We start from the raw sequence: 25,643 nt of genomic DNA on the forward strand, positions 1-25,643 counted from the left end.
TGGTGAAGGGTAAATTTGCTAAAAATTCTGAGAACAGGTGAATCACTTAAAAATAGGTGAATTTTGTGGCACACAAATTTCAATTCAATGCAATTATTTTAAAATGACAGTAATATGTTAGCCATTGTAGCACTGTTTTAAGAGAAAGATTAGAACCAACTTAAATGTCCATCAATAAATGACTAAAATCAATCTATACAATGTGTCTGCATTTTATAGTTATTTTTATTTGGAATATACAATCTTCAGGTTTTATTAGGGGAAATGAAATATATCTAGTATGGTATCATCTATGTGAAAAATAGGGGAAGGGAAAAAATGTGTATTTGAGAATTTTCTCTTTAATGCCCAGAAGATACACACACACACACACACACACACACACGCACACACACACACCCCTTTGGGAAGCTATATAAGAAACTGGTTTACCTATGGAGAAGGCAACTGGTAGATAGGAATGCAAGTGAACACTGCATGTTTGAGCCACATGAACTATGACCTATATAAAAACAGTAAAAATTAAAACTTAAAAAAAAAAATCTGTTCTAATAGAGGGGTTATTTTTTACTTTAAATTTACATTTTTACCAATAGGTGGCACTCTTGAAACACCACATTGTACTTATTTTTACCCCCCCCCCCCCCCCCCCCGCGTTTGAACCCAGGGCCTCACAGAGTTCATACATGCTAGACAGATAAACAAGTGCTCTATTATTGAACCATATCTCCAGCCTTGACTTTTATTTTGAGAAAAACCCAAATTTGCTCTGGTGGCCCCTCCTCTTGGTTTGTCATCTCTACAATCCTGGAGTTTAGAATTAGGGCTCAAAATCTCTCTGCTGAGAGCTCTCCAAAATGTATTGCTTTGATTCTGAGAACTCAGTAGAAGGGAGAACACCTGGATTAAAAAAAGAAAAATTGCAATTAGTTGGAAAATCGAATAACGCTTTCAGTAAGCCCCAAATAATAATGGGTCTACTACTGGCATCTGCACAGGACAACCCAAAGAATCAACTAGCCCAAAATGCTAATAGGATGTGGAGAGACACTAATAAGGTTAATATTTAGCATCTCTGTGGCTTGAGGCCCTGCTCTAAGAGGATTTAGCTACACACAGCATTCATATTTTCTTAGGTCAAGGTAACCAGTACTGGTCCCAGTATTTGTAGATAAGGGACTCCACAGTCAACTGCTTCTCATGCATCTCTCTCTCTCTCTCTCTCTCTCTCTCTCTCTCTCTCTCTCTCTCACACACACACACACACACACACACACACACACACACACACACATCTTTGTAGCTGCTTGGGGAAGAGAGTCATACTTGGCAGCAGTTGGGGGAGAGGAGATGTAAAGGCACTTACTCTGAACTGGTGTTGAAGAACCACCTACTCTTGAGTCCTGAGGTCACTTCTTCCTTTGGTGGTTTCCTTGAAGACGGCTGTACTGGTCATCTTCCCGATCCTTGAGAGGCTGAAGAGGACAGCAAAGTAGTAAACCCATCTTTCCTACCCACTCTTAATTAATATGGTGCATACTGATTGAATTATTTTTCCTTCTTCTTCTCTCCTCCTCCTTCTCCTCCTCCTCCTCTTCTTTTGGTATGGGGATTTAATCCAGGGGTGCTCAACCACTAAGCCACATCTCCAGCATTTTTAATTTTAAATTTTTTTAAAGACAGCCTTTAAGTTGCTTCATGTCTTTCTAAGTTGCTGAGGCTGGCTTTGAACTTGAAATCCTTTTGCCTCAGTCTCCTGAGCTGCTGGGATTACAGGTGTGTGCCATTGTGCCTGGCTTGTCTGTTTTCTTCCTTTCTTTCTTTCCCTTCCTTCCTTCCTTTCCTTCTTTCTGGTTTGAATCCAGTGGTGCTCTACCTCTGAGCTACATCCCATCCCTTTTTGTTTTTTTATTTTGAAATATAGTTTTGCTAAATTGCTGAGGCTGGCCTCAAACTGGGATCCTCAGCCTCCCAGGTCTCTGGGATTACAGGTGGGTGTCACCATGCCTGGTTAACTGAATGCTTTTTATGTGCAAGGATATGGAGAGGGTGCTTTATGTTCCTAGGGGCCAAAAGAAGATGAGGAGAGGGAGGCTCTGTGTATAGCTTCTTTATGTGTCCCTCTAAGTATATTCTTCAACTTTTCCTCAGTCTCTTTCAGTCCTTCTCTTTATTTTTCCCATTCTGCTCAAAAGGACAATCATCTTATCATTTGGTATGCTGTAAGTGGTTCATTCTCGGTATAGTAGTTTCTAAATGATTTGCTTCTCTCCCCAAGTTTCCTCCCAACTAATGATGGCATTGTGTCTTTCATTCCTTATCCCTTACCTGGTAAAGCTGGTCATTGGGCAACAGAGTCTGCTTGTCTGAAGCTGCACAAAAAATAAAATATACATACATAAGAATGATAAATTGACATTGGTATTTTGATAAAATTTTCAATCTCATATTTTTTTATTTCTTGGAAGGATAAAAATAAAAGGCATATTTGTGTTTAGTATTAAAAATATGGTCCATTTGGGCATGGCAGTGCATGCCTAAAATCCCAGTGGCTTAGGAGACAGGCAGGAAGATCATGAGTTCAAAGTCAGCCTTAGCAACTTAGCAAGGCCCTTAGTAACTCAGGGAGACTCTGTCTCTAAATATAAAAAAGGGCTGGGATGTGGCTCCATGGTTAAGTGCCCCTGAACAACAACAACAACAAAAAAAGACCATATTCACTCAATGGAATACTAAATAGTATAAGAATCAACAATATACAAGAACATGGATAAATCTCATAAGTGTATTTTTGAGTGAGAGAAGCCATGCACAAGAATTCTTATTGCATGAGTTCATTTGCCTAAAGAACAACCACAATTAAATAGGATACATTGATCTCTGTTGTTAGAAGTCAGGATAGTAGTGGGGTAGTGGGATGGGTAGTGGTTGAAAATGATCCTAAGAGGAGCTTCTATGAGGTTGGTGATATTTTCTTTGTTTCTTTATATATTTTTTTAAAATTTTAGTTGTTGATGGACCTTTATTTTACTCATTTATTGGTATGTGGTACTGAGAATCAAACCCAGTGTCTCACACATGCTAGGCAAGCACTCTACCACTGAGCCACAACCCCAGGCCAATACTTTCTTTCTTAAACTGGGTGCTGGATGCATGGATGTTTGTTTTGTTGAATGTTTTCAGCTGTAAGCTTGTGATTCACTTTTCTATATATAAGTTTTACTTCAGTAAAGAGTTTTCAAAAAACACAGAGAACAAATCAGAGGAGGCTGGGTCTTAGAACAGGTAAATATACTGGGGTAACACCAAATGTCTCTTTCCTGCCTCACCCAAGTCTGCACATTAGCAACATGTGCCAGCATGGTCTCTGTTATTGGGTCTATTTTGGTAGGAAGGAAAGGTAAGGTCTTGGGTGGTTCCACATCTCAGGTAAGAACATTTTTTTACCTCCTCATTTTGTTTTTGTGGTGCAGGGGATCTAATCCAGGGACTTATGCATGCTAGCCAGGTGCTCTACCACTAGGCCATACCCTCAGCCCTCTTTTACCTCTTGACTGGCGAACTCCGTCCTGTCCAGCAATAAAGTAGACTCCAACAGCAAGGAAGAAAATGCTGATGATTTCAGCGAAGATGAAGCCAGATACGGTGGCTGCATTTAGCTCAATGCAGTTCTGACACACTGGGGGAAACCAGGCACAGTGAGGCATGAGCCTCCCATAGGGTGTGAGTGTTGTTCTTCCTGGATCTTTTTCTCCTGCCTACCAGCAACAACGCTTCTGTCTGGGGTGGCAGGCTTCTCCCTCTGTTAGAGGTATGGTTAGGGAAGATCCTTGGACCAAGAACTCAGTGCTTCTCAATGTTCCTCACTGAGAAGTCCTAGGGAAGCCCAGGAACTATGTGGAATAGAAGAAAACCCAGGTCCTGTTCTCCCCACCCCTGTATCCCTCTCTTCACTGCTGCTCACCTTGTAATCTTCCTTACATTCCCACTCCCCCACCCAACTCAGTTTACCAGTGTTGCTAAACTTCTCCAATTCATGGGGCCCAACCAAAAGTAAGCCAGTGTTTACAGGACTAATTATGCTTTTTCAAAAAGATGAGAAAACTGTCTTGTTAAAAAAGCAGCGCCTGTAATCCCAGCGGCTTGGGAGGCTGAGACAGCAGGATTGCAAGTTCAAAGCCAGCCCCTCAAAAAGCGAGGTGCTAAAAGTAACTCAGAGAGACCCTGTCTCTAAATGAAATACAAAATAGGGCTGGGGATATGGCTCAGTGGTGGAGTGCCCCTGAGTTCAATCCCCAGTACCTACCTCCCAGCAAAAAAAAAAAAAAAAAAAAAAAAAAAAAAAAGAAGCAAACTGAGATGAAGAGAAATGGCTATTATTGTAGTCACTGTTCAGTATCTATTTCTACCTTCATCCTAGACAGTAATCTCACCAGAAGAGTAAGCACCACTTAATTTCACAACAAACAAACCAAAGGGGATTACATACTTCTATAATAAACTTGGAATGGCCTTGAAATGTACTCTGATCCTCCACACCAATATATCCCTTGAGGGTCTTTGGCATTACTTCCTATATTGAATGTTTTTTCACTTGTATTTTGGACAAGTGTATTTGGAGAATCTTTAAACCATTGTATGTATTTGTCGGTCAAGTCACAAGTCAGAAGTACTGAACCATCTTCTCGATCTTCATTCACTTTTATCAGATGTTTTTCTGAAAAGGAAAAGCCCAATATTCTGTTAAGGGTCTTGCCTCTGAAATTCTCTCTACCTCACGGTACCAGGAGAAGACCTTTAGTGTAGTAATAAAGTTGTGCCTCAAACTTCAATGTGTAGTCCTAGTGAGGAGAGATTCTGCATTATAAACATACTCCTAGGTGATGCCAATGCTAATGGCTCACAGGTCACAGTTACATGTGACCTGTCTATTTACCAGGTTCCTCTTTCTCCTGCAAGGACCAGACATTGCTTATCTATAGGAAAGCTGCCCAGAACAGGTTGCAGCAGGGCTGATTTTGTTGATAATGGAGATAGCAGCTATCTATCACCCTTCACCTCATCCTTTCTAAAACTGTTTCCTTCTGAGGGACTTTTTATTTTCAGTATTGGGCATTAAATCCAGGTGTGCTTTACCACTGAGCCACATCCCTTTTTATTTTTTATTTTGAGACAGGGTCTCACTAATTGCTAAGGGTCTTGCTAAGTTGCTGAAGCTGGTCTGGAACTTGTAATACTCCAAGGAGTTGAGTTTAGAGGTGTGCACTACTTCTGTAGCAAGTCACATTTCTATGAATTTCCTCAGAGATTGGGGACAGAAAGAAATCTTTTTTTCCTACCTTTCTTTGACTGGGCCACAGCACCTGTAGACAACAGAGAGAGGATCAGGTGGGCATGGAGTTATTGTGACGCCCTGAAGTATTCTCATGGTCATTTGAGGTCAAGATCAAGAGGGATTCTAACCCATGGGAATGACAGAATCTGTTCCCACATTCCTGGATGTAGCCTAAATTACTGAATTGAAGTCAACATTATAATGAAGAATTTGTTTGGTTTTTGTTCCAGCTTCCTGGATGGGAGTTTCTAGCCCTTGGAATTCATGAGTGATGCAGTGCATCTGCTATTCTTGGTACCCACTTGGGCTGTACTTGAGCTCATGCTAAGGCAATGACTCAGGATGGGCCTGGTCAAGACCAACCATATGGGGCTTTGAAGTCACTGCTGCCAATCCTGGGAGGGGAGTGGCTGAGATGGAATTCAGTTAACTGGCCAATGATTCAATCAATTGTAACACTGTGGTGGCACCTCCATAATAACTCAATGGAGCTTCATGGTTGCTGGGAAGGTGATGGGTTCTGATTCCCCAGGGAGAGGCCATAGACACTTTGTGTTCAGAACTCCCCAAGGCCTTGCCCTCTCTGTTTCTTTCAAATATATATATATATATATATATATATATATATATATATATATATATATATATTTGCTATAACAGTAAGTAAAATACTTTCCTGAGTTCTGTGAGTCATTCTAGTACATGTTCAAACATGAGGAGTCATGGGAACTCTCTGGATATACAGCTAGTTTGTCAGTTAGTGAGGTCTGGGGACTCCTGCATTTGTGGGAATACCTTTGCAGTGAGGGCAATTTTGTTGGCGGCTGTGCTCTTGTGAGATCTGCCATTAACTCTGGGGGGTTAGCATCCAAATTGTATTGCAGTATATGTAAAGGTATTGACTATGCAGCCCAGAATGTTCTGTTCTGTTAGCAACTAAAACCCTATCAAGGGGTAAGTGTGGCCAAAGCCTTTGAAGTTGACTTATTTCTAAAATCTTGGCAATCTTTTTCTTATAGAAACCCTAAAAAGTGAGTTTATTTTAGAAACCCTGAAAAGTGAGTCCCAGGAAAGTAAGCTATTCAATTAGCCCTCAAATCTCTCTCCGTAACAGGTTGCATGGTAGAGTAGTACAGAGAAATAGCTCTGGAATTAATTCAATTTGATTTAATTCAAACATTTACCGAGCATTATGATGACCTAACATGATTAAGTATTGTGAAGTAAAAGGGTGGTGATGTCAAGAACCAGTTGCTCTTCTAAAGAATTTAAGATGAAGTGGAAAAAATAAGCATATGTAATTAATGTAATAGAACTCGTAACTTATCTTTTAGTACTAATATGAATGCATTTGAAAAGAAATAGAAGCTGTTGTGAGAAATTTGGCTGAACCCTGAAGAGTGAAACTGTAAGAATTCATTAGACAGAGAAAGACATTTTGGGTAGAAAAAAAACAGGTGAGTGAAGATATAGATTGGGTAAAGGACAAGAGAAGCAGTGTGGCTAGAGTTACAATGTATGATGAAGAAAGCTGGTCAGGAGTCAAAGTATGATAGAAATTGCTGGAAGGAGTCAACTGTCTTAGAATTTTGTGCAGGGCTGAACTGCTTATGAATAGTCCCCAACACAATGCCTACACATGGTAGGAGCTTCGTATTGTTGGACAAATGCCTGAATGCATTTAAAGGAGTAAATGCAGAAGAAAGGCATAACAGTTAAATAGATTTCTTAGCAGCCCTTCTCCCCAAGAATTGATCACCAAAGAGTTCCTTGCTTCAAACTCAGATTCCAAAGGAAGGAAATGGAACTATTGCTGATGTTTGTTACATCTGAGTGTTGCTTCCTTTCAGAACTTGAGAGCTCCCATAGCAAAAGTTCTGGATTGATTGTTAAGAGAACTGAGCCCAGAGAGTTGGAGGCCTTGTTCCAGAGTGCACACACAGCTCATTGGTGTCTGAGCTGGACCCATTTCTATTGCTTGATCCAAAGCTCTTTTCACTATATGCAGCTAGCTCCCTCCAGCTCCAGGGCTGCCCTCTAACCTGTGTTACCTCGCTCTTTATCCCTTTTCTCTCAGAAATAATCCCACACTCTCCCTGTCTTCTTAAGTTTCCCACTTGGCTATCATCAGCTCAGTTTCAGAGGGTGATATTGCCTTCCACTTAGTTTTTTTGAGAACACAGGTCCTGTTAGCCTTTTCTCCAGCTTCTTTCTCTTTACAAGTCTCCCAATGGCCAAGCCATCTGTATTTCCTTTCTGCTAGTCCCAGCAGGTAACATTGCCTTACCTTCTGTGCCCTTGACTCCCTTCCTAGCTCTGTACTTCCGACATTAACAAATGTGCTCAAGTTTCTCTTACCCTCAAAAATATTTCGTCTTAGACTGTACTTTTACCTCTGCCTCCTGCTCCATCTCTCCTGCCTTTCATTCAGTTTCTTTCAAGAGTAGCCCATACTCACTGCCCTTTATCACCTGCCTTCATCCATTAGGTTTTCACTCACACTATTCCACCAAAACTGTTCTTATTTAATTACTCATGACTTTTATTTTGCCAGATCCCACAAACCTAAATTTTAAATATGTTCTTATGTGGTTGGACTCTTGCTAACATTTCATACTCTTGGTAATTCTCTCCTCTAGAAGCTGTCTATTCCATGCTTTGTACTCTTCTGATTACTTCAGGTCCTTGACCATTCTTTCATTGCTTTCTTGAGTTTTTTTTTCTCCCCTCTAATTATCCCATAAAAGTTGGTGTCTTACAGTTCCATCCTGACATATCACATGGTACTTGTGCAATATCAATAACTAGAGTGGTTTTGGCTTCCCTCCATGTGTTCAGACTCCAGATGACCATTGGATATTTTAAACTGGACATTCATTAAGGCAACCCTGATTGCACCTTATGCTCAGTATGGCAACATTGAAATTTAACTCTCTAATTACACCATAAGCTCTTTAGAGCAGAAACTTTTTATTTATCTTTTTATCCTTCTGCACTATCTGCCCATTTGGATCTTACCCATTCTTGTGGACCAGTTGGCCAACTGACCAAGTGAGTGAGTGAGTGAATGCTTCACAGGTTTACTGCTAAGCCCGTCTCTGAATCAGAGAACACGTACCTTTCCCTTTCAGTTTTCTTGCTTGTGCCCTTTTTGGGCTACATTCAAGCATAAGATGGTGGCAGCAGGGTCTTCTCAGTTAAGCCCTCTATTTTGATTTCTCAGAGATAAGAACCCCTTTGAGACATTACTTCTCTCTAGTTGAGAACAGTAAGAAGTTTCATTTTTGCCTTTCCTTCTTTGAATTCCAGGGTGACTGCTGAGGTAGGTTCAAGGTTAGGATTCCAGCAGCCCTGTCTTTCTGGTGATGGCCTCTACCAGTGAGCCCTTCCCCAGGTTGCCAGACCCCCTAGCAGCTCTTACCTTGAAGAAGAATGATAGCCAGGATGAAGCGAGTCAGACCCTTCCCCTGCTCCATGTCAGTTTTTACTCTTCTTGGCAGAAGTGTGGAGCAAGCCTTAGCAGCCAGCCAGCCTGAGCAGCAACTGGTTTGGCTCCGCCCAGCACCTAGGGCCCCTGCACAAAGGCAAGAACCCAGCAGCCTCCACCCTCTGCTTCAAGTGTGGGCAGCAGGGGCTTTCTCGGGGCTGCAGGTGCAGATAGATGCCTCTTGTTTTTCTGTTAAGGAGTACAGAGGAGGTGGTAAGGAGGGAGATGGAGAGAGAACTGAATTTCCACTCAGAGACTTGGCTTGCTCTGAGAACCCCTTTGGATGCTAGGTTACGGGTATGATCCTGACCTCTTTTCTTCATGAGAGAGATAAACATCCTGTTTCCTGTTGTTGCTAGGATTGCAGCCAGTTTTCACTTGATGCTATAACTAATGACTTTAGGCAGGATTCTCAGGTGCTTGGAGCTGGAACTCCATGTGCAAAAGCACCTCTGACTAGGCCTTCATTCAGGAATTTTTGTCGCTATTTTTTTGAGATCATCAAAGTGGTGTCTGCCTGGAAGAGAGTAGATGGGAGAATTTCAACAGGACTGCCAGCACATTTCCAGGGGTAAGGCCTAGATTGAGTTTCCAGAATCTGAGGTCCCTGTCTCCCTCATCCAGTCAATCAGTGACCAACAGAAATTCACAGAGCTCTGTTATGTGCCTGTCACAAAATCCCAGCAGTGAGCAGGACAGACATGGCTCAGTCCTATTGTAGAAGTATGGAGTTTCAGATCCCTACAGGTCACCAGGGGAAAAAGTACATTGTCTCCTGGGAAGGCTTAATTTTGCCAGGGAGTTGATTATATTGTTATTAATGACTTCCTCTTATGGAGCACATCTGATGTGGCAGACACTATACAAACACCTGTTTTTCAAATCCTTATAATGATACTGAGAATGAGGCTCTGGAGAATTCCATGCCTGGCTCTCGTAGTGGAGCTGGGATTCAAGTCTCTGGCTGGCGATGCTCTGAAGTCCAATTTCCCAGTGGCTAGAAGCTGTTCTATCTGGTGTCCCAGTCTGCCCAGGGAAGGGTCCTGAGAAATACCAGAAATGGGAGGAACCTAGCTGATAGGATTGTGCAATGGAGGTCATACCTTCTCTCAAGGGGCTGTGAGAGGTGGCAGTTTTTAACTAGTAAGTAAATGTAGTTAGGTTGTCAACAGGGACTGTGAAGTTCTCATTTTTCACCAATGACTCAGGAAAGGCTGTCCTAAATCTCCATTCACCTCCTAGAAGTCCAGGCAACCTTCTCCATATTCTCTACTTTGACTTCCGTCCCAACCCCAAGCTCCCTGCTCAGAGAAAGAACAATTTGCAACTGCTTCCTTCCTACCCCACCCCTGACCTACTCCTTTCATCAAAGGCACAGGGCAGAGAGGCAGACATCTTACAGCTCCTCCCCCACTCTTTACTTTTTCCACATACCCATGAATCATTTGGGGGAAGGTATCTTTCACTCTGGCTGGTAGTTCCTTGACCTGGCTCTATCTGCTGGGTGAATTCTACCAAAAAATGGAACTCAGCAGGTTTCTGTCCCATCTGATACTGTCTGCCATTCTCCATCAAGGTAAGTAAGGCTTCTCCAAGCAGGTGGCGGAAGGTCCCTGCAAAGGACATTACTACTGGGAGAGAGGTCCACTGGAAAGTGTTTCTCAATGTTGTTCCATTGAGAACAACACCCTAGGTGTCAGGAGGGCAAGGTTGAGAGGTAGAAAAGAGGTTCTTAGCTTCAACTTATTCTAGCCAGGGCACATGTTGGCCCTGAATGTCTCTCTTTAAAGAGCTTAGGCCAGAGATCTATAGGAAATTGATCAGTATGTGTGTGCCTTAGTGGAACTATGTGCACTCCTTCCAGTATTTTCAGGGCTTTTATTCATTTGTCCATCATTATGTGACCATCTGGAGTCATGTTCCAGGACTCAGGGGAATGCTTTAAGAGAAAAGTTAATTTTAGGTCGAGAAAGTAGAAGGGCAGATTGGTGTGTGGAGATCATTACATGGTCAATAGTAGACCAATACATCCCTGTTTGTTGTGGTTCGGGGGATTGAACCCAGAGGTGATCTAACAGAGCTACACCCACAGCCTTTTTTTTTTAATTTTTATTTTTATTTATCTTAAGAGAGGATCCTGTTAAATTGTAGAGGTTGACCTTGAACTTGCTGTCCTTCTGTCTCAGTCTCCTAGCAGCTGGGATTACTGCTGTGCTTCACTGCACCCCTTGTCTTAGGTTGGTTTTAAAACAGAATCACAGCTGCTTAGGAAGGTGAAGTAGGAGAATTCCTTGAAGTAGGAGAATTTCAAAACCAGCCTTGGCAACATACTGAGACACTGTCTCAAAAAAAGAAAAGAAAAAGAAAAAAAGTAAACTGAAATGGAGCTGGGGATGTAGCTTAGTGACAGAGCACTAGACTAGCATGTGTGAGGCCCTGGGTTTAATCTCCAGTACCACAAAACAAAAGAAAACAAAACAAGAGAACTCTGAAAATTCCATGTCCCAGAATCCTCTTACTCTCAGGAAAACTGGGTTAAATAGTCATCCTAATTCACAGCAACCCTGGAACACCCAGCAATTCTGCTAGAAACAATTCCAAAGACATGGCTCTAGGAAGTAAAGTACTTGATATACATATGTCTCCCTGAGTGTGCACACATATGCTCCTGACTTGCTTCAGATGCAGGAGAAATAACTGTTTTCTAAGAATGTTTTTATATCCAAATCCCTGAATATGAAGCTCAGGGAGAACATAAGTTTCACTTTTCCCTGGGATGAGTATTATAGATTCCAGTGCCCTCGTGGAGATGCTCTCAGGCTGTCAAAGAAATTCAGTGGCTCTAGAAAGAATCTGGACTCACCTCTGGCCTTAAACTCCCCACAAGATTTGTGTGTGAAGCCTCAATAATAAATTTGATAAATATTTTTTTCTGTCCTTCTTCTCATAAGCAAGTGTGAAACAACTGAAAATCTTTACATGGGATTTGCTCTCGTAAATCTGGATCGTTGGGCTGGTAGTTTATAGCAGCAACTCCCCACTCCAGCCATCATCTAAAGCCTGGGGAAGGCTTGAGGAGTGAGTGCCCCATTCCTCTGGTGGATATTGGGGAAGAGACAAGGGGGAGGAAAGAGGATGAGTCGTTGAAGTGGTAGTGTTATAGTTGATTGGGGAGTAGAATTAGAAGGCTTCTAGTAGAATAATTGCAGATCTCTCCAACCTGGGAACATTCTTGAGCCTTTCCAAGTTTCCTGGGAACTGCAGCAGTCTATTCTCCCCTCCTTCTTCTAATCAGTGGTCTGAATGCATTTTCAGGAAGGTTCTTGGATCAACCCAGCTTCACGGCTTCTTCTTTTGCCCCAAGTCCCTCAGGGCCTGCTCTCTACTTCTACTACGGCTTCATAACCTTCCTGATCTGCAGTTCACTTCCTGAACTCTTTCTCTTATCACTTCTGCCTCTCTCATTAGAAACCATGACTATCCTGTACTCCCAAAGTGATCCTCAGCAGAATAGGGGTCTTGTGTAGACCAAACAGCTCTCTCTGATTATGGTATTTTTCTTTCCCTTAGTGAGCCCCTCGAGTGTGAGCCCCTCTGTGTTGGAAATTGAGGACAAGGTGCTTTTGCAATGCAATTCCAGTGTCATATGGCTAGAAGGCACAGTGGGAACAGAGTTAGCAGTCAATAAAAATCTGGACTTGGGAAAACGCATCCTGGACCCACGAGGAACGTATGAGTGTGAAGGGATTGACAAGAAGAAGTCCACTGTGCAAATATATTATCGAAGTATGTGCCTCCTGGACCCATTGGATTGGAATGGCGGGCCTCTGAAATGAAACAATCTGTTCTCTAAATAAACTGGGGTTACTCTTGTAATGTCATGAGTCAAATCTGGAGGTCTTCAGAGAGGGAGAGAGAGCTTGACCCAGCAAGGCAGAGTGGTAGGGGCTTTGTTACCACAGGCTTGGTTGGCAGAGGGATTTAGCCCATTACCTAGTTTAAGGTTCTACCAAGCCGAGATTACTTCTTGGGTCTCTTCGGGAATTCCTTGGGATAGGGGAGAGATGGATATAGCAAGGCCATCAGTAGGATCTTAATGAAGTTTGGGTCTTAGTATGAGAGATCCTAGGGCTGCCACAGGAGGCAGATATGGTTCCCTGATCTTGGAAACTCTCTACTCCTCCTCTTCCCCAGTGTGCCAGAACTGTGTGGAGCTGCACCCAGGCACCTTGGCTGGCATCATGGTTGCTGACATTATTGCCACTCTGCTCCTTGCTTTGGGAGTCTACTGCTTTACAGGCCATGAGACTGGAAGGCTCTCTGGAGGTAATGGCCCTCAGCAAGTAGAGAAACAGAGAATATGAATCAACAAACTCATGCTCCTTCTGAAGAATGGGGCTGATGGTAGATTTGGTCTCATCTGGGGGTCATTCTTGCCATGTTCTACCACTGGATATTGAAAAAACTTGTGCACCCATATTGCTCATGTAGACTTTTGAGGGCGTGGGAGGATATGACCAGCTGCAGACCCTTCTGTAGCTTTCATGGGTATCATTATCCCTTCCCCCCTCACCCCTAATGATACTCCTTCCCTTGTTTTTCTAGCTATGGACACTCAAACTCTACTGAGGAACGAGCAGCTCTATCAGGTGAGCCCTGAGAGGAGGGAGACAAGATCAGAAGGAGGAGTGAGTGGGAATGGAGAAGCTGACACTATGTGTCATGTGCATTTGTGGAGCATTCTAGAAGCCATCATTGAGGGTGTCTGGAGAGGGCAGAAGAGCTTTGACCCTGTCTCACTGTCTCCCTTTTCACCTCTTAGCCTCTCCGAGATCATGATGATGGTCAGTACAGCCGTCTTGGAGGAAACTGGGCTTCGAACAAGTGACCCTGAGACCCAGTGGCTTCTAGAAGCATCACTATCAACTGTGCCTTCTCTCTTTGCTCAGCCAATAAAGATGTCCCCTTTAACCCAGCAGGTGCCTGCACTTTTTAAGGCTCTGGGGCAGGGGATGGGAGTTGTCCTGACTTGGCTGGGATTTGGCCCTCCCTGCCTTCCTTCATCTTTTCCCTTCCTCAGTCACTCATGGACACTGTGAGGGGCCATCTCCCACCCTGGAACCCATCTTGTTTCTAGTCCAGTGGGCTTCCAGGGTGAAGGGGTCTGTCCTACCATCCTCCTCTGCCACTTGTTGACTCCAGTCCCTTATCACAAGCCTGTCACACTTTTAGCTGCCTCACCACGGATGAGGGCTGGCTGCTGTGTTTGGGAGCCAGTCACAAAGAAGTTTCCATGATGTCACAAGTGGGGGTGGAAGAGACATCAAGGGACTCATTTTCCTCCAAAACTCACAGAGTGTTGTGTGTGACAAAGTCCCAGTGCTACTAAGGGTCTGACCTTGGTGTTAGGACCCTGTTGAATAGTAGCCAGAACTGTGAGGAGGTCTCAGCCTAGGTTCCTTCAGTCCCCCTTTTCCCAGCATACCTATCTTTCCTTCCTCAAGACCTGTCTTTACTTGCAGACATTCATTTCATAGGAGACAGAATAAAGTTTCAATGTACACATGCTTCATTCACAGGCATGCTTTTTTCCTAGTTTTTAAATTCCAACCACTATACTTCTCCTTAGATCCTCCTTTCCCATTGAACTCCTCTACTGTGGGCATCCCTTCCTTGGCCTGTATTTCCCCTACACTTTGGATCCTTTTCATGCCCTGCATGCTTCCTTATACCTTGCATTCCTCAAATTTGCTTATATCCCACATCCACCAGTTCTCAACACTGGTTACATGTTGGAATCTCTGAGGGAGTTAAAAAAATATGGATGCCTGGATGCCACCTTCTAAATTTACAGATCTGGGTTGCAGATGGGCCCTAGGACTTAAAAAATTAAGTTGGGGTTGTGGCTTAGTGGTAGAGCACTTGCCTAGCATGTGTGAGGCACTGGGTTCCATCCTCAGCATCACATAAAAAGAAATACATATAAAAAAAAAAGAAATACATAAAATAAAGGTACTAAAAATTTTTAATTGCTGCATAATAATTTTAAAATTTGGGGGATATTGCACGATGTTTCAATGCATGTATACAGTGCGTACTGATCAGATGAGGGTAACTGGTTTACTTATTGCCTCAAACATTTGTCGTTTCTTTGTGTTATGAATCTTCAAAATCCTATTAGCTATTTTAAAATATATAATTAAGTATTTGTCAACTCTAGTTATCCTACTATGCTATAGGACATTAGAAATGATTCCTCCTATCCAACTGCACCCATTAACCATTCTTGCTCCATACCTGCCCCCACTGCCACATGGGCCCCAGGTGTTTTAAAGCTACCTACAGTGATTCTGATGTGAAACTGAGGTTTAGAAACACTTACTACCCTCCATCTGAGCTTTTTGGAAAATTGTGTCCCTTCTGGGCTTTCTCTTTCTCTCCTCTCTCTCCTCTCTCTATTTTTGTGTGTGTCCCTCTCTCTTTCTTTTAAACAACAGGAACAAGAATAAATTGTCCTTGGGGCTGTGGCTGTGGCTCAGTGGTATTGCACTTGCTTGGCATGTGTGAGGCACTGGGTTCGATTCTCAGCACCACATATAAATAAATAAAATAAAGGTAATCGGCAACTAAAGAATAAAAAAGAATAAATTGTCCATACTTCAAATATGAAATGCATTTTTTGTGTGTGTGCTGGGTATTCAACCCAGGGCTCATATATGGTAAGAATGAGCTCTACCACTGATCAATTTTGCAAGTTTTCAAGTACATACATATGTATGTACTTGCGAAATAGCAACAATCAAGATAATGAAAAATATTCGGCACCCTGAGGAGATCCTTGTCCTCATTTCTCTTTCCCCAGGCACCACTGATCTGCTTTCAGTCACTATAGTTTTCATTTTCCTAGAGTTTTATATAACTGAAATAGTATATGTACCCTTTTTGTCTGGCTTCTTACACTCAGCATAATTATTTAGAGAACCATGCATTGTGTTGCATAGTTCATTCCTTTTTATTGTTCAAGGGTACTCACTGTATGGATATACCACAGTTTGCTCATCTTTGTACCTATTGATGGTTTTTTAGTTGTTTATTGGTTTAGGTTATGCAAATAAAGCTGCTATGAACTCTCAGATGCTAGTCAATATGCAAAATATATGCTTTTTTTTTTGTATAAATGATGGGGTTATTCTTTTTCTTTTTGGTACCAAGACTGAACTCAGGGGTACTCGACCACTTAGTCACATTCCCAGCTCTTTTTGTATTTTATTTAGAGACAGGGTCTAACTGAATTGCTTAGCACCTCACTTTTGGTGAGGATGGCTTTGAACTCACGATCCTCCTGCCTCAGCCTCCTGAGCCGCTGGGATTACAGGGGTGTACCACCCCGCCCAGCGGGACATTCTTTTTTAAAGAAAGTTGTTTTGACTGCTCTAGATTCTCAGCTCTTGCATTTGAATTGGCTTTTCAATTACTACAAAAATGCCTATCTGGATTTTGATCAGGATTGCATTGAATTTACAGATTGATTTGGGGAAAGTCAACATCCTAACAATATTGAGTCTTCTAATCCATATTCATGTTTTTTGTCAAGATTTATTCCTATTTTATATTTTTAATGCTGTTGTATGTGGTATTTTATTTTATTTTATTTTTTTATTTTTTTATAAATTTTCTTTTTTTTCCTTTTTTTATTGTTGGTTGTTCAAAACATTACATAGTTCTTGATATATCATATTTCACAGTTTGATTCAAGTGGGTTATGAACTCCCATTTTTACCCCGTATACAGATTGCTGGATCACATCATTTACACTTCCATTGATTTACACATTGCCATTCTAGTGTCTGTTGTATTTTGCTGCCTTTTCTATCCTCTACTATCCCCCCTCCCCTCCCCTCCCCTCCCCTCTTCTCTCTCTACCCCTTCTACTGTAAATCATTTCTTCCACTTGTATTATTCTTCCCTTACCCCTCACTTCCTCTTGTATGTAATATTGTATAACCCTGAGGATCACCTTCCATTTCCATGCAATTTCCCTTCTCTCTCCCTTTCCCTCCCACCTCTCATCCCTGTTTAATGTTAATCTTCTTCTCATGCTCTTCGTCCCTACTCTGTCCTTAGTTACTCCCCTTATATCAAAGAAGACATTTGGCATTTGTTTTTTAGGGATTGGCTAGCTTCACTTAGCATAATCTGCTCTAATGCCATCCATTTTCCTCCAAATTCTATGATTTTGTCATTTTTTAATGCAGAGAATACTCCACTGTGTATAAATGCCACATATTTTTTATCCATTCATCTATTGAAGGGCATTTAGGTTGGTTCCACAATCTTGCTATCGTGAATTGTGCTGCTATGAACATCGATGTAGCAGTGTCCCTGTAGCATGCTCTTATTAGGTCTTTAGGGAATAGACCGAGAAGGGGAATAGCTGGGTCAAATGGTGGTTCCATTCCCAGCTTTCCAAGAAATCTCCATACTGCTTTCCAAATTGGCTGCACCAATTTGCAGTCCCACCAACAATGAACAAGTATACCCTTTTCCCCACATCCTCGCCAGCACTTGTTGTTGTTTGACTTCGTAATGGCTGCCAATCTTAACTGGAGTGAGATGGTATCTTAGGGTGGTTTTGATTTGCATTTCTCTGACTGCTAGCGATGGTGAGCATTTTTTCATGTACTTGTTGATTGATTGTATGTCCTCCTCTGAGAAGTGTCTGTTCAGGTCCTTGGCCCATTTGTTGATTGGGTTATTTGTTATCTTATTGTCTAATTTTTGAGTTCTTTGTATATTCTGGATATTAGGGCTCTATCTGAAGTGTGAGGAGTAAAGATTTGTTCCCAGGATGTAGGCTCCCTATTTACCTCTCTTATTGTTTCTTTTGCTGCGAAAAAACTTTTTAGTTTGAGTAAGTCCCATTTGTTGATTCTAGTTATTAACTCTTGTGCTATGGGTGTCCTATTGAGGAATTTGGAGCCCGACCCCACAGTATGTAGATCATAGCCAACTTTTTCTTCTATCAGACGCCGTGTCTCTGACTTGATATCAAGCTCCTTGATCCATTTTGAGTTAACTTTTGTGCATGGCGAGAGAAAGGGATTCAGTTTCATTTTGATGCAAATGGATTTCCAGTTTTCCCAGCACCATTTATTGAAGATGCTATTCTTCCTCCATTGCATGCTTTTAGCCCCTTTATCAAATATAAGATAGTTGTAGTTTTGTGGATTGGTTTCTGTGTCCTCTATTCTGTACCATTGGTCCACCCGCCTGTTTTGGTACCAGTACCATGCTGTTTTTGTTACTATTGCTCTGTAGTATAGTTTGAAGTCTGGTATGGCTATACTGCCTGATTCACACTTCCTGCTTAGCATTGTTTTTGCTATTCTGGGTCTTTTATTTTTCCATATGAATTTCATGATTGCTTTATCTATTTCTACAAGAAATGCCGTTGGGATTTTGATTGGCATTGCATTGAACTTATAGAGAACTTTTGGTAATATCGCCATTTTGATGATGTTAGTTCTGCCTATCCATGAAGAGGGTATATTTTTCCATCTTCTAAGATCTTCTTCTATATCTCTCTTTAGGGTTCTGTAGTTTTCATTGTATAAGTCTTTCACCTCTTTTGTTAGGTTGATTCCCAAGTATTTTATTTTTTTTGAGGATATTGTGAATGGAATAGTTGTCCTCATTTCCATTTCAGAGGATTTATCGCTGATATACAGGAATGCCTTTGATTTATGCGTGTTGATTTTATACCCTGCCACTTTGCTGAATTCATTTATTAGCTCTAATAGTTTCTTTGTAGACCCTTTTGGGTCTGCTAGGTATAGAATCATGTCATCTGCAAATAGTGATAATTTAAGTTCTTCTTTTCCTATTTTTATGCCTTTAATTTCTTTCTTCTGTCTAATTGCTCTGGCCAGTGTTTCGAGGACTATGTTGAACAGAAGTGGTGAGAGAGGGCATCCCTGTCTTGTTCCAGATTTTAGAGGGAATGCCTTCAATTTTTCTCCATTCAGAATGATGCTAGCCTGTGGCTTAGCATAGATTGCTTTTACAATGTTGAGGTATGATCCTGTTATCCCTAATTTTTCTAGAGTTTTGAACATAAAGGGATGCTGTACTTTGTTGAATGCTTTTTCTGCATCTATCGAGATGATCATATGGTTCTTATTTTTAAGTCTATTGATGTGGTGAATAACATTTATTGATTTCCATATATTGAACCAGCCTTGCATCCCAGGGATGAATCCTACTTGATCATGGTGTACAATTTTTTTGATGTTTTTGAATCCGATTCGCCAGAATTTTATTGAGAATTTTTGCATCTAGGTTCATTACAGATATTGGTCTGTAGTTTTCTTTCTTTGAGGTGTCTTTGTCTGGTTTAGGCATCAGGGTGATGTTGGCCTCATAGAATGAATTTGGAAGTTCTCCCTCTTTTTCTATTTCCTGAAATAGCTTGAAAAGTATTGGTATTAGTTCTTCTTTAAAGGTTTTGTAAAACTCTGCTGTATATCCATCCGGTCCTGGGCTTTTCTTAGTTGGTAGTCTTTTGATGGTTTCTTCTATTTCCTCAATTGTTATTGGTCTGTTTAGGTTGTCTATATCCTCCTGACTCAATCTGGGCAGATCATATGACTTAAGAAATTTATCGATGCCTTCACTATCTTCTATTTTATTGGAGTATAAGGATTCAAAATAATTTCTGATTATCTTCTGTATTTCTGAAGTGTCTGTTGTGATATTGCCTTTTTCATCCCATATGCTAGTAATTTGAGTTCTCTCTCCTCTTCGTTAGCATAGCTAAGGGTCTGTCGATTTTATTTATTTTTTCAAAGAACCAACTTTTAGTCTTGTCAATTTTTTCAATTGTTTCTTTTGTTTCAATTTCATTAATTTCAGCTCTGATTTTAATTATTTCTTGCCTTCTACTTCTTTTGCTGTTGTTTTGCTCTTCTTTTTCTAGGATTTTGAGATGAAGTATGAGATAATTTTTTTGTTGGTTTTTTCTTTTTTTAAGGAATGAACTCCAAGCAATGAATTTTCCTCTTAGAACTGCTTTCAATGTGTCCCATAGATTCCGATATGTTGTGTCTGTGTTTTCATTTAACTCTAAGAATTTTTTAATTTCCTCCTTGATGTCTTCTAAAACCCATTGATCATTCAGTAACCTATTGTTCATTCTCCAAGTGATGCATGATTTTTCCTTCCTTCTTTTATCGTTGATTTTCAGTTTCATTCCATTATGATCAGATAAGATGCATGGTATTATCTCTACTCCTTTATATTGTCTAAGAGTTGCCCTGTGACATAATATATGATCTATTTTTGAGAAGGATCCATGTGCTTCTGAGAAAAAAGTGTAACTGCTTGATGTTGGGTGGTATATTCTATATATGTCAATTAAGTCTAGGTTGTTAATTGTGTTATTGAGTTCTATAGTTTCCTTATTCAACTTTTGTTTGGAAGATCTGTCCAGTGGTGAGAGAGGTGTGTTGAAGTCTCCCATGATTATTGTATGGTGGTCTATTAGACTCTTGAACTTGAGAAGAGTTTGCTTGATGAACATAGCTGCTCCATTGTTTGGGGCATATATATTTATGATTGTTATGTCTTGTTGGTGTATGGTTCCCTTGAGCAGTATGTAGTGTCCCTCTTTATCCCTTTTGATTAACCTTGGCTTGAAATCTATTTTATTTGATATGAGTATGGACACTCCTGCTTGTTTCCGCAGTCCATATGAGTGATATGATTTTTCCCAACCTTTCACCTTCAGTCTATGTATATCTTTTCCTATCAAATGCGTCTCCTGTAGGCAGCATATTGTTGGGTCTTGTTTTGTGATCCATTCAACTAGCCTGTGTCTCTTAATTGGTGAGTTTAAGCCATTAACATTTAGGGTTATTATTGAGATATGGTTTGTTCTTCCAGCCATATTTGTTTATTAATGTTACTAAACCTGATTTGTTTTCTTCTTTGATTATTTTCCCCCCTTTACTGTCCTACCTCCCACTGTTGGTTTTCATTGTTATTTTCCATTTCCTCTTCCTGTAATGTTTTGCCAAGGATTTTTTGAAGAGATGGTTTTCTAGCTGCAAATTCTTTTAACTTTTGTTTATCGTGGAAGGTTTTAATTTCATCTTCCATCCTGAAGCTTAATTTCGCCGGATACACGATTCTTGGTTGGAACCCATTTTCTTTTTTTTTCTTTTTTTTTTTTTAATTATTTTTTATTTTGGCGGACACAACATCTTTGTATGTGGTGCTGAGGATCGAACCCGGGCCGCACGCATGCCAGGCGAGCGCGCTACCGCTTGAGCCACATCCCCAGCCCCGGAACCCATTTTCTTTCAGTGTTTGAAATATGTTATTCCAGGATCTTCTAGCTTTCAGAGTCTGTGTTGAAAGATCAGTTGTTATCCTGATTGGTTTACCCCTAAATGTAATCTGCTTCCTTTCTCTTGTAGCTTTTAAAATTCTCTCCTTATTCTGTATGTTGGGCATCTTCATTATAATGTGTCTAGGTGTGGATCTCTTATGATTTTGCACATTCGGCGTCCTGTAGGCTTCTAGGATTTGGGATTCTGTCTCATTCTTCAAGTCTGGGAAGTTTTCTCGTATTATTTCATTGAATAGATTGTTTATTCCTTTGGTTTGGACCTCTATGCCTTCCTGTATCCCAATGACTCTTAAGTTTGGTCTCTTTATGTTATCCCATATCTCTTGGATGTTCCGCTCATGGTTTCTTAACTGTCTTGCTGAGCTGTCTATGTTCTTTTCAAGTTGAAATACTTTGTCTTCATTGTCTGATGTTCTATCTTCTCAGTGTTCTACTCTGCTGGTAGTATTCTCAATTGAGTTTTTAAGTTGGTTTATTGCTTCCTGCATTTCTAGGATTTCTATTTGTTTGTTTTTTATTACCTCTATCTCCCTGTATAATTGATCCTTTGCTTCTTGGATTTGTTTATGTAATTCCTTGTCAAAGTGATCTTTCATTGTCTGATTTTGCTGTCTCATGTCTTCCTTGAGACTTCAGATCATCTGAAGCATGTATATCCTGAATTCTTTATCTGACATTCCATCTGTTGCAGCTATTACCTCTTCTAAAGTTGAGTTGACCTGCATTGCTTGTGGTCCTTTCTTGCCTTGCCTTTTCATACTGCTCGCGTTTCTTTCTGCTTGGTAAAACTGTTGTGTTTTTGAAATTTTCCCTCTATTTATTTATATTGTTCTTGTATAGTTGAAAAATCTCCCTTGCAGGGCGGGTAGTGGCTGTGCTCCTCCTCCAATTGGGGTGACCTGTCTACCACGCTGGTGGGCAGCTAGGCCTGCTCTGCTGGTCGGTCGCAGGTCTGCCCACCCTGCAGGCGCGGGTGGCGGCTCTGCTCTGCCCCCACTGCCATTGTGGTGACGTGACTACCACGCCCTCAGGTCGTTGGACCTGATCCGGATGCGGGCGGCGGCTCTGCTCGGCCCCTACTCCAATTGGTGTGACGTGTCTACCATGCTGGCAGGCCTCTGGGCCTGTTCCACTGGTGGGTCGCAGGTCTGCCTACCTTGCGGGCTCGGGTGGCAGCGTGGCTCGGCCCCCACTCCAAATGGGGCTACCTGACTGCCACTCCGGCGGGTGGCTGGGCCTTTTCCAGACACGGGCTGCGGCTCTGCTCCGCCCCCACTCCAACCAGTGTGACGTGTCTGTCTCGCCGGCCAGCTGCTGGGCCCGTTCCGCCGGTGGGCCTCCGGTCTGCCGACCTTGCGAGCTCGGGCGGCGGCTCTGCTCGGCCCCCACTCCAAATGGGGTGACTTGACTGCCACACCGGTGGGTCGCTGGGCCTTTTCCGGGCACAGGCAGCGGCCCCGCTCAGCCCCCACTCCAATCGGTGCGATGTGTCCACCACACTGGCAGGCCACCAGGCCTGTCCCGCTGGTGGGTCGCAGGTCTGCCTACCTTGCAGGTTCAGGCGGTGGCTCTGCTCGGCCCCTACTCCAAATGGGGTGACTTGACTACCACGCCATCGGGTCGCTGGACCTGATCCAGGCGTGGGCGGCTGCTCTCTTCGGCCCCAGCTGCAGTTGGGGTGACGTGATACCATGCCGGCGGGTTGCTTGGCCTGTTCTGGGCGCAGGTGGCAGCTCCACTCTGCCCCTCTGGCCCCCACAGCACCCAGCAGGACCTGGACCGAGAAGCAGTTTCCGTGGGTTCCCCAGCCCTGGGCCAAAGCAGCTCCGGGAGCCTGAACTCGGCCGCTCCGAGCTCGGTGCACACTCTGCTAGGAGCAGGCTCCAAGAAGCAGTCTCCGCGGGTTCCCCAGCCCTGGGCCAAAACAGTTCCGGGAGTCAGCACCCGGCCGCTCCAAGCTTGGAGCACGGTCCGCTAGGAGCAGGCTCTAAGAAGCAGTCTCCGCGGGTTCCCCAACCCTGGGCCAAAGCAGCTCTGGGAGCCAGAACCCGGCCGCTCAGAGCTCGATGCACGCTCTGCTAGGAGCAAGCTCCAAGAAGCAGTCTCCGCGGGTTCTCTAGCCCTGAGCCTGAGCTATCTGTCTGCGAGACGCAGGCAAATAACAGCCTGAAATCACCTGTTCTGTAGCTGAATGAGCTGAGATCAGTAGAAAACAGGGATGATTACATCAGCTCTCTAAGATGGCGGCCGCTGGCCTCCTCCGTGGTCCAACCGGTGTGGAGAACCGAACTGGACCGCTTCCCTCCTCCGTCTCAAACCCAGAACTAAGCACTGCGCACAGCCATTGCACCGCTGGCAGGAGCCCACAGAATCCGCAGCGCTGCACCTCCTGGCCGCCACCTTGCCGCTTCCCAGCGCGCGCCGCAGACTCCAGCTGCGGGGCGATCCACCGAACAAGCAGTGCGACCCTCCGTGCGGAGAAATCCTGTATGTGGTATTTTAAAAATTTCAATTTCTAATTGTTCATTGCTAGAGTTTAGAACTTAATTGATTTTTGTGTATTGATCTTGGACCTTGAAAACTTGCAAAGCTCACTCATTAATTCTAGTCGCTTTTCCTGTGGATTCTTTTCCAATGTCCTTGTCATCTGTTAATAAAGATGGTCGAACTTTTCCCTTCGTGACTGCATGTGATTTATGTCTGTGTCTTAGCTTACTGGGTTGGCTACACACTCCAGTAACATTGCAACAGTGGTGGAGAGGAAGACATCCTTGCCTTGTTGACGAACTTAGTGGAAAGCAGTGTCCTTCATCATTAAGCATATTAGCTTAAGGTTTTTCTGAGATATCCTTTAACAGACTGAGGAAGTTTTTTTTTCTCTCTTTCTACTTTGCTGAGAATTTTTATCAAAAATAGATGTGAGGAGGGGCTGGGGTTGTGGCTCAGTGGTAGGATGCTCACCTGGCACATGTGAGGCCCTGGGTTCAATCCTCAGTACCACATAAAAATAAATAAAGGTATTGTGTCCAACAACAACTAAAAAATAAATATTTTAATAAACAAACAAACAAACAAACAAAAAACCACAAATGGGATATTGTCAAGTGTGTCTAATGCGGCCAAAGGGATAATTATATGATTTTACTTTTTTTAGTCTGTTCATATGATAAATTAAACCAATCTTGCTTTCCTGAAAGAGCTCTTCTTGGTCATTATGTATTAATCTTGCTTATATTATTGAATTAAATTTGCTAAAGTTGTGATAAGAAATTTTGTTAAGCTCCTGGGACCAGCTGGGTACAGTGGCAAGTGTCTGTAATCCCAGCAATTCAGGAGGATGAGGTAGGATGATAGTGAGTTCAAGGCTAGGCTCAGCAATTTAGCAAAGCCCTAAGAAATTTAATGAGACTCTGTATCAGAATACAAATTAAAAAGGGCTGGGACTGGGCAGCTCGGTGATAAGAGTGCCATAGAGTCAGTCCCTGGTATTGTGGAGCGGGGAGGGAGGGAAGATTTGGGATTGCCTGGTGGTTTCCTCTTGCCAGGTCCTCTCTCCTGCTCGAAGACTCTATATACTGCCTGGGCCAAAGGCAGCAGAGCTGAGCCTCTGAGAGAAAGAGAGCTGATTTCCTGGTGTAAGCATTTTGATGAGGAGATAAGGCGGTTTTCCCATTTTGCTAATGGAGAATGTTCACCACATTTGCATTTGCTTCACGTCTTGGATACAGATTGCACCAAGATAATGTGAAAATTGGTGAAGATCGAGAGGGAAAATGCAAACTTCACCTATAGCCAGATTGACAGCATATTTTTTCAGAATTAAGACTCAACACTGGGTTCCTTCTTAGTTAAACCATGAAAGCCTACTTGGAAGCTGCAGCAGGGGAGCACAGCCATCTGCACACTTGGACACGAAAGATTATCTTCCATTAGAGAGGTCTCCCTTTTCAGCCAAACCATCGCAAGTGATGAGAAGGGATCCTTTCCACTTGAACTCATCCAGATGAATCAAGCTAGTCCTTTGGAGCAAGAAAAGGAGCTGCACCAGGATAGCTAGGTCACCATCTTCTGCCCACACCACTACTGAGCACCGCCCTCCAGGACTACCACTGCCTGCAGGTTATGCCCTATATGATGGCACCTGGAGTTGGAGCTCTGATCCTTCCCAGGTGCCACTCATAGAGCAGTGTGAATTGGTGTGTGGCTGTGTCTACCCAGAAGATGTAACTCCTTTAATGTGCACCAAAACTCTTTTATGGGCTAGTGCTGACCCAGACCATCCTGTTCCCAGATCAAGGGCAGGGATTGCACATCCTTCTTTGGTCATCCTGGTAAGTCTAGTTTTCATGAAACAGTGATCAGCTTAACTCAAATGCTGCTGACTGGCAAAGAAAAAAACATGGAAGGAGGAT

General features: G+C 42.6%; 2 protein-coding genes across 3 annotated transcripts; one reads left to right on the plus strand and one right to left on the minus strand.

Annotated features, from left to right (window-relative positions):
- Window positions 1-670: 670 nt before the first annotated feature.
- On the minus strand, window positions 671-9,083 carry CD3G (CD3 gamma subunit of T-cell receptor complex). 2 transcript variants are annotated; one of them, XM_081262808.1, is made up of 7 exons: window positions 8,757-9,083; window positions 5,340-5,363; window positions 4,490-4,717; window positions 3,548-3,679; window positions 2,329-2,372; window positions 1,395-1,475; window positions 671-900 (listed from the first exon to the last, which is right to left on the minus strand). In XM_081262808.1, exons 1-6 carry the CDS (start codon window positions 8,809-8,811, stop codon window positions 1,410-1,412), a joined length of 549 nt encoding a protein of 182 aa, XP_081118934.1. In that variant the 5' UTR covers window positions 8,812-9,083; the 3' UTR covers window positions 671-900; window positions 1,395-1,409. The 2 variants fall into 2 exon arrangements, with proteins under 2 accessions (XP_081118934.1, XP_081118933.1); XM_081262807.1 differs by having other exon boundaries at window positions 1,367-1,475.
- A 1,133-nt stretch (window positions 9,084-10,216) lies between these two features.
- CD3D (CD3 delta subunit of T-cell receptor complex) lies at window positions 10,217-13,785 on the plus strand. Its single transcript, XM_081282247.1, has 5 exons — window positions 10,217-10,398; window positions 12,393-12,608; window positions 13,017-13,148; window positions 13,428-13,471; window positions 13,645-13,785. Exons 1-5 carry the CDS (start codon window positions 10,344-10,346, stop codon window positions 13,708-13,710), a joined length of 513 nt encoding a protein of 170 aa, XP_081138373.1. The 5' UTR covers window positions 10,217-10,343; the 3' UTR covers window positions 13,711-13,785.
- The last annotated feature ends 11,858 nt before the right edge of the window (window positions 13,786-25,643 follow it).

This window comes from Spermophilus citellus (genome assembly GCF_964194105.1).
Source record: "Spermophilus citellus genome assembly, chromosome: 2".
In the NCBI taxonomy this organism is placed as follows: domain Eukaryota; kingdom Metazoa; phylum Chordata; class Mammalia; order Rodentia; family Sciuridae; genus Spermophilus; species Spermophilus citellus.

Excerpts from the sequence above, each read along its gene's own strand:
- CD3G (XM_081262808.1), bottom strand. The coding sequence starts at position 8,811 with ATGGAGCAGGGGAAGGGTCTGACTCGCTTCATCCTGGCTATCATTCTT. Across the intron at positions 4,718-5,339 it reads TGTGGCCCAGTCAAAGAAAG|AAAAACATCTGATAAAAGTG; the intron begins GTAGGAAAAAAA and ends TTTCCTTTTCAG. Across the intron at positions 1,476-2,328 it reads CCAATGACCAGCTTTACCAG|CCTCTCAAGGATCGGGAAGA; the intron begins GTAAGGGATAAG and ends TGTCCTCTTCAG.
- CD3D (XM_081282247.1), top strand. The coding sequence starts at position 10,344 with ATGGAACTCAGCAGGTTTCTGTCCCATCTGATACTGTCTGCCATTCTC. Across the intron at positions 12,609-13,016 it reads TGTGCAAATATATTATCGAA|TGTGCCAGAACTGTGTGGAG; the intron begins GTATGTGCCTCC and ends CCTCTTCCCCAG. Across the intron at positions 13,149-13,427 it reads GACTGGAAGGCTCTCTGGAG|CTATGGACACTCAAACTCTA; the intron begins GTAATGGCCCTC and ends TTGTTTTTCTAG.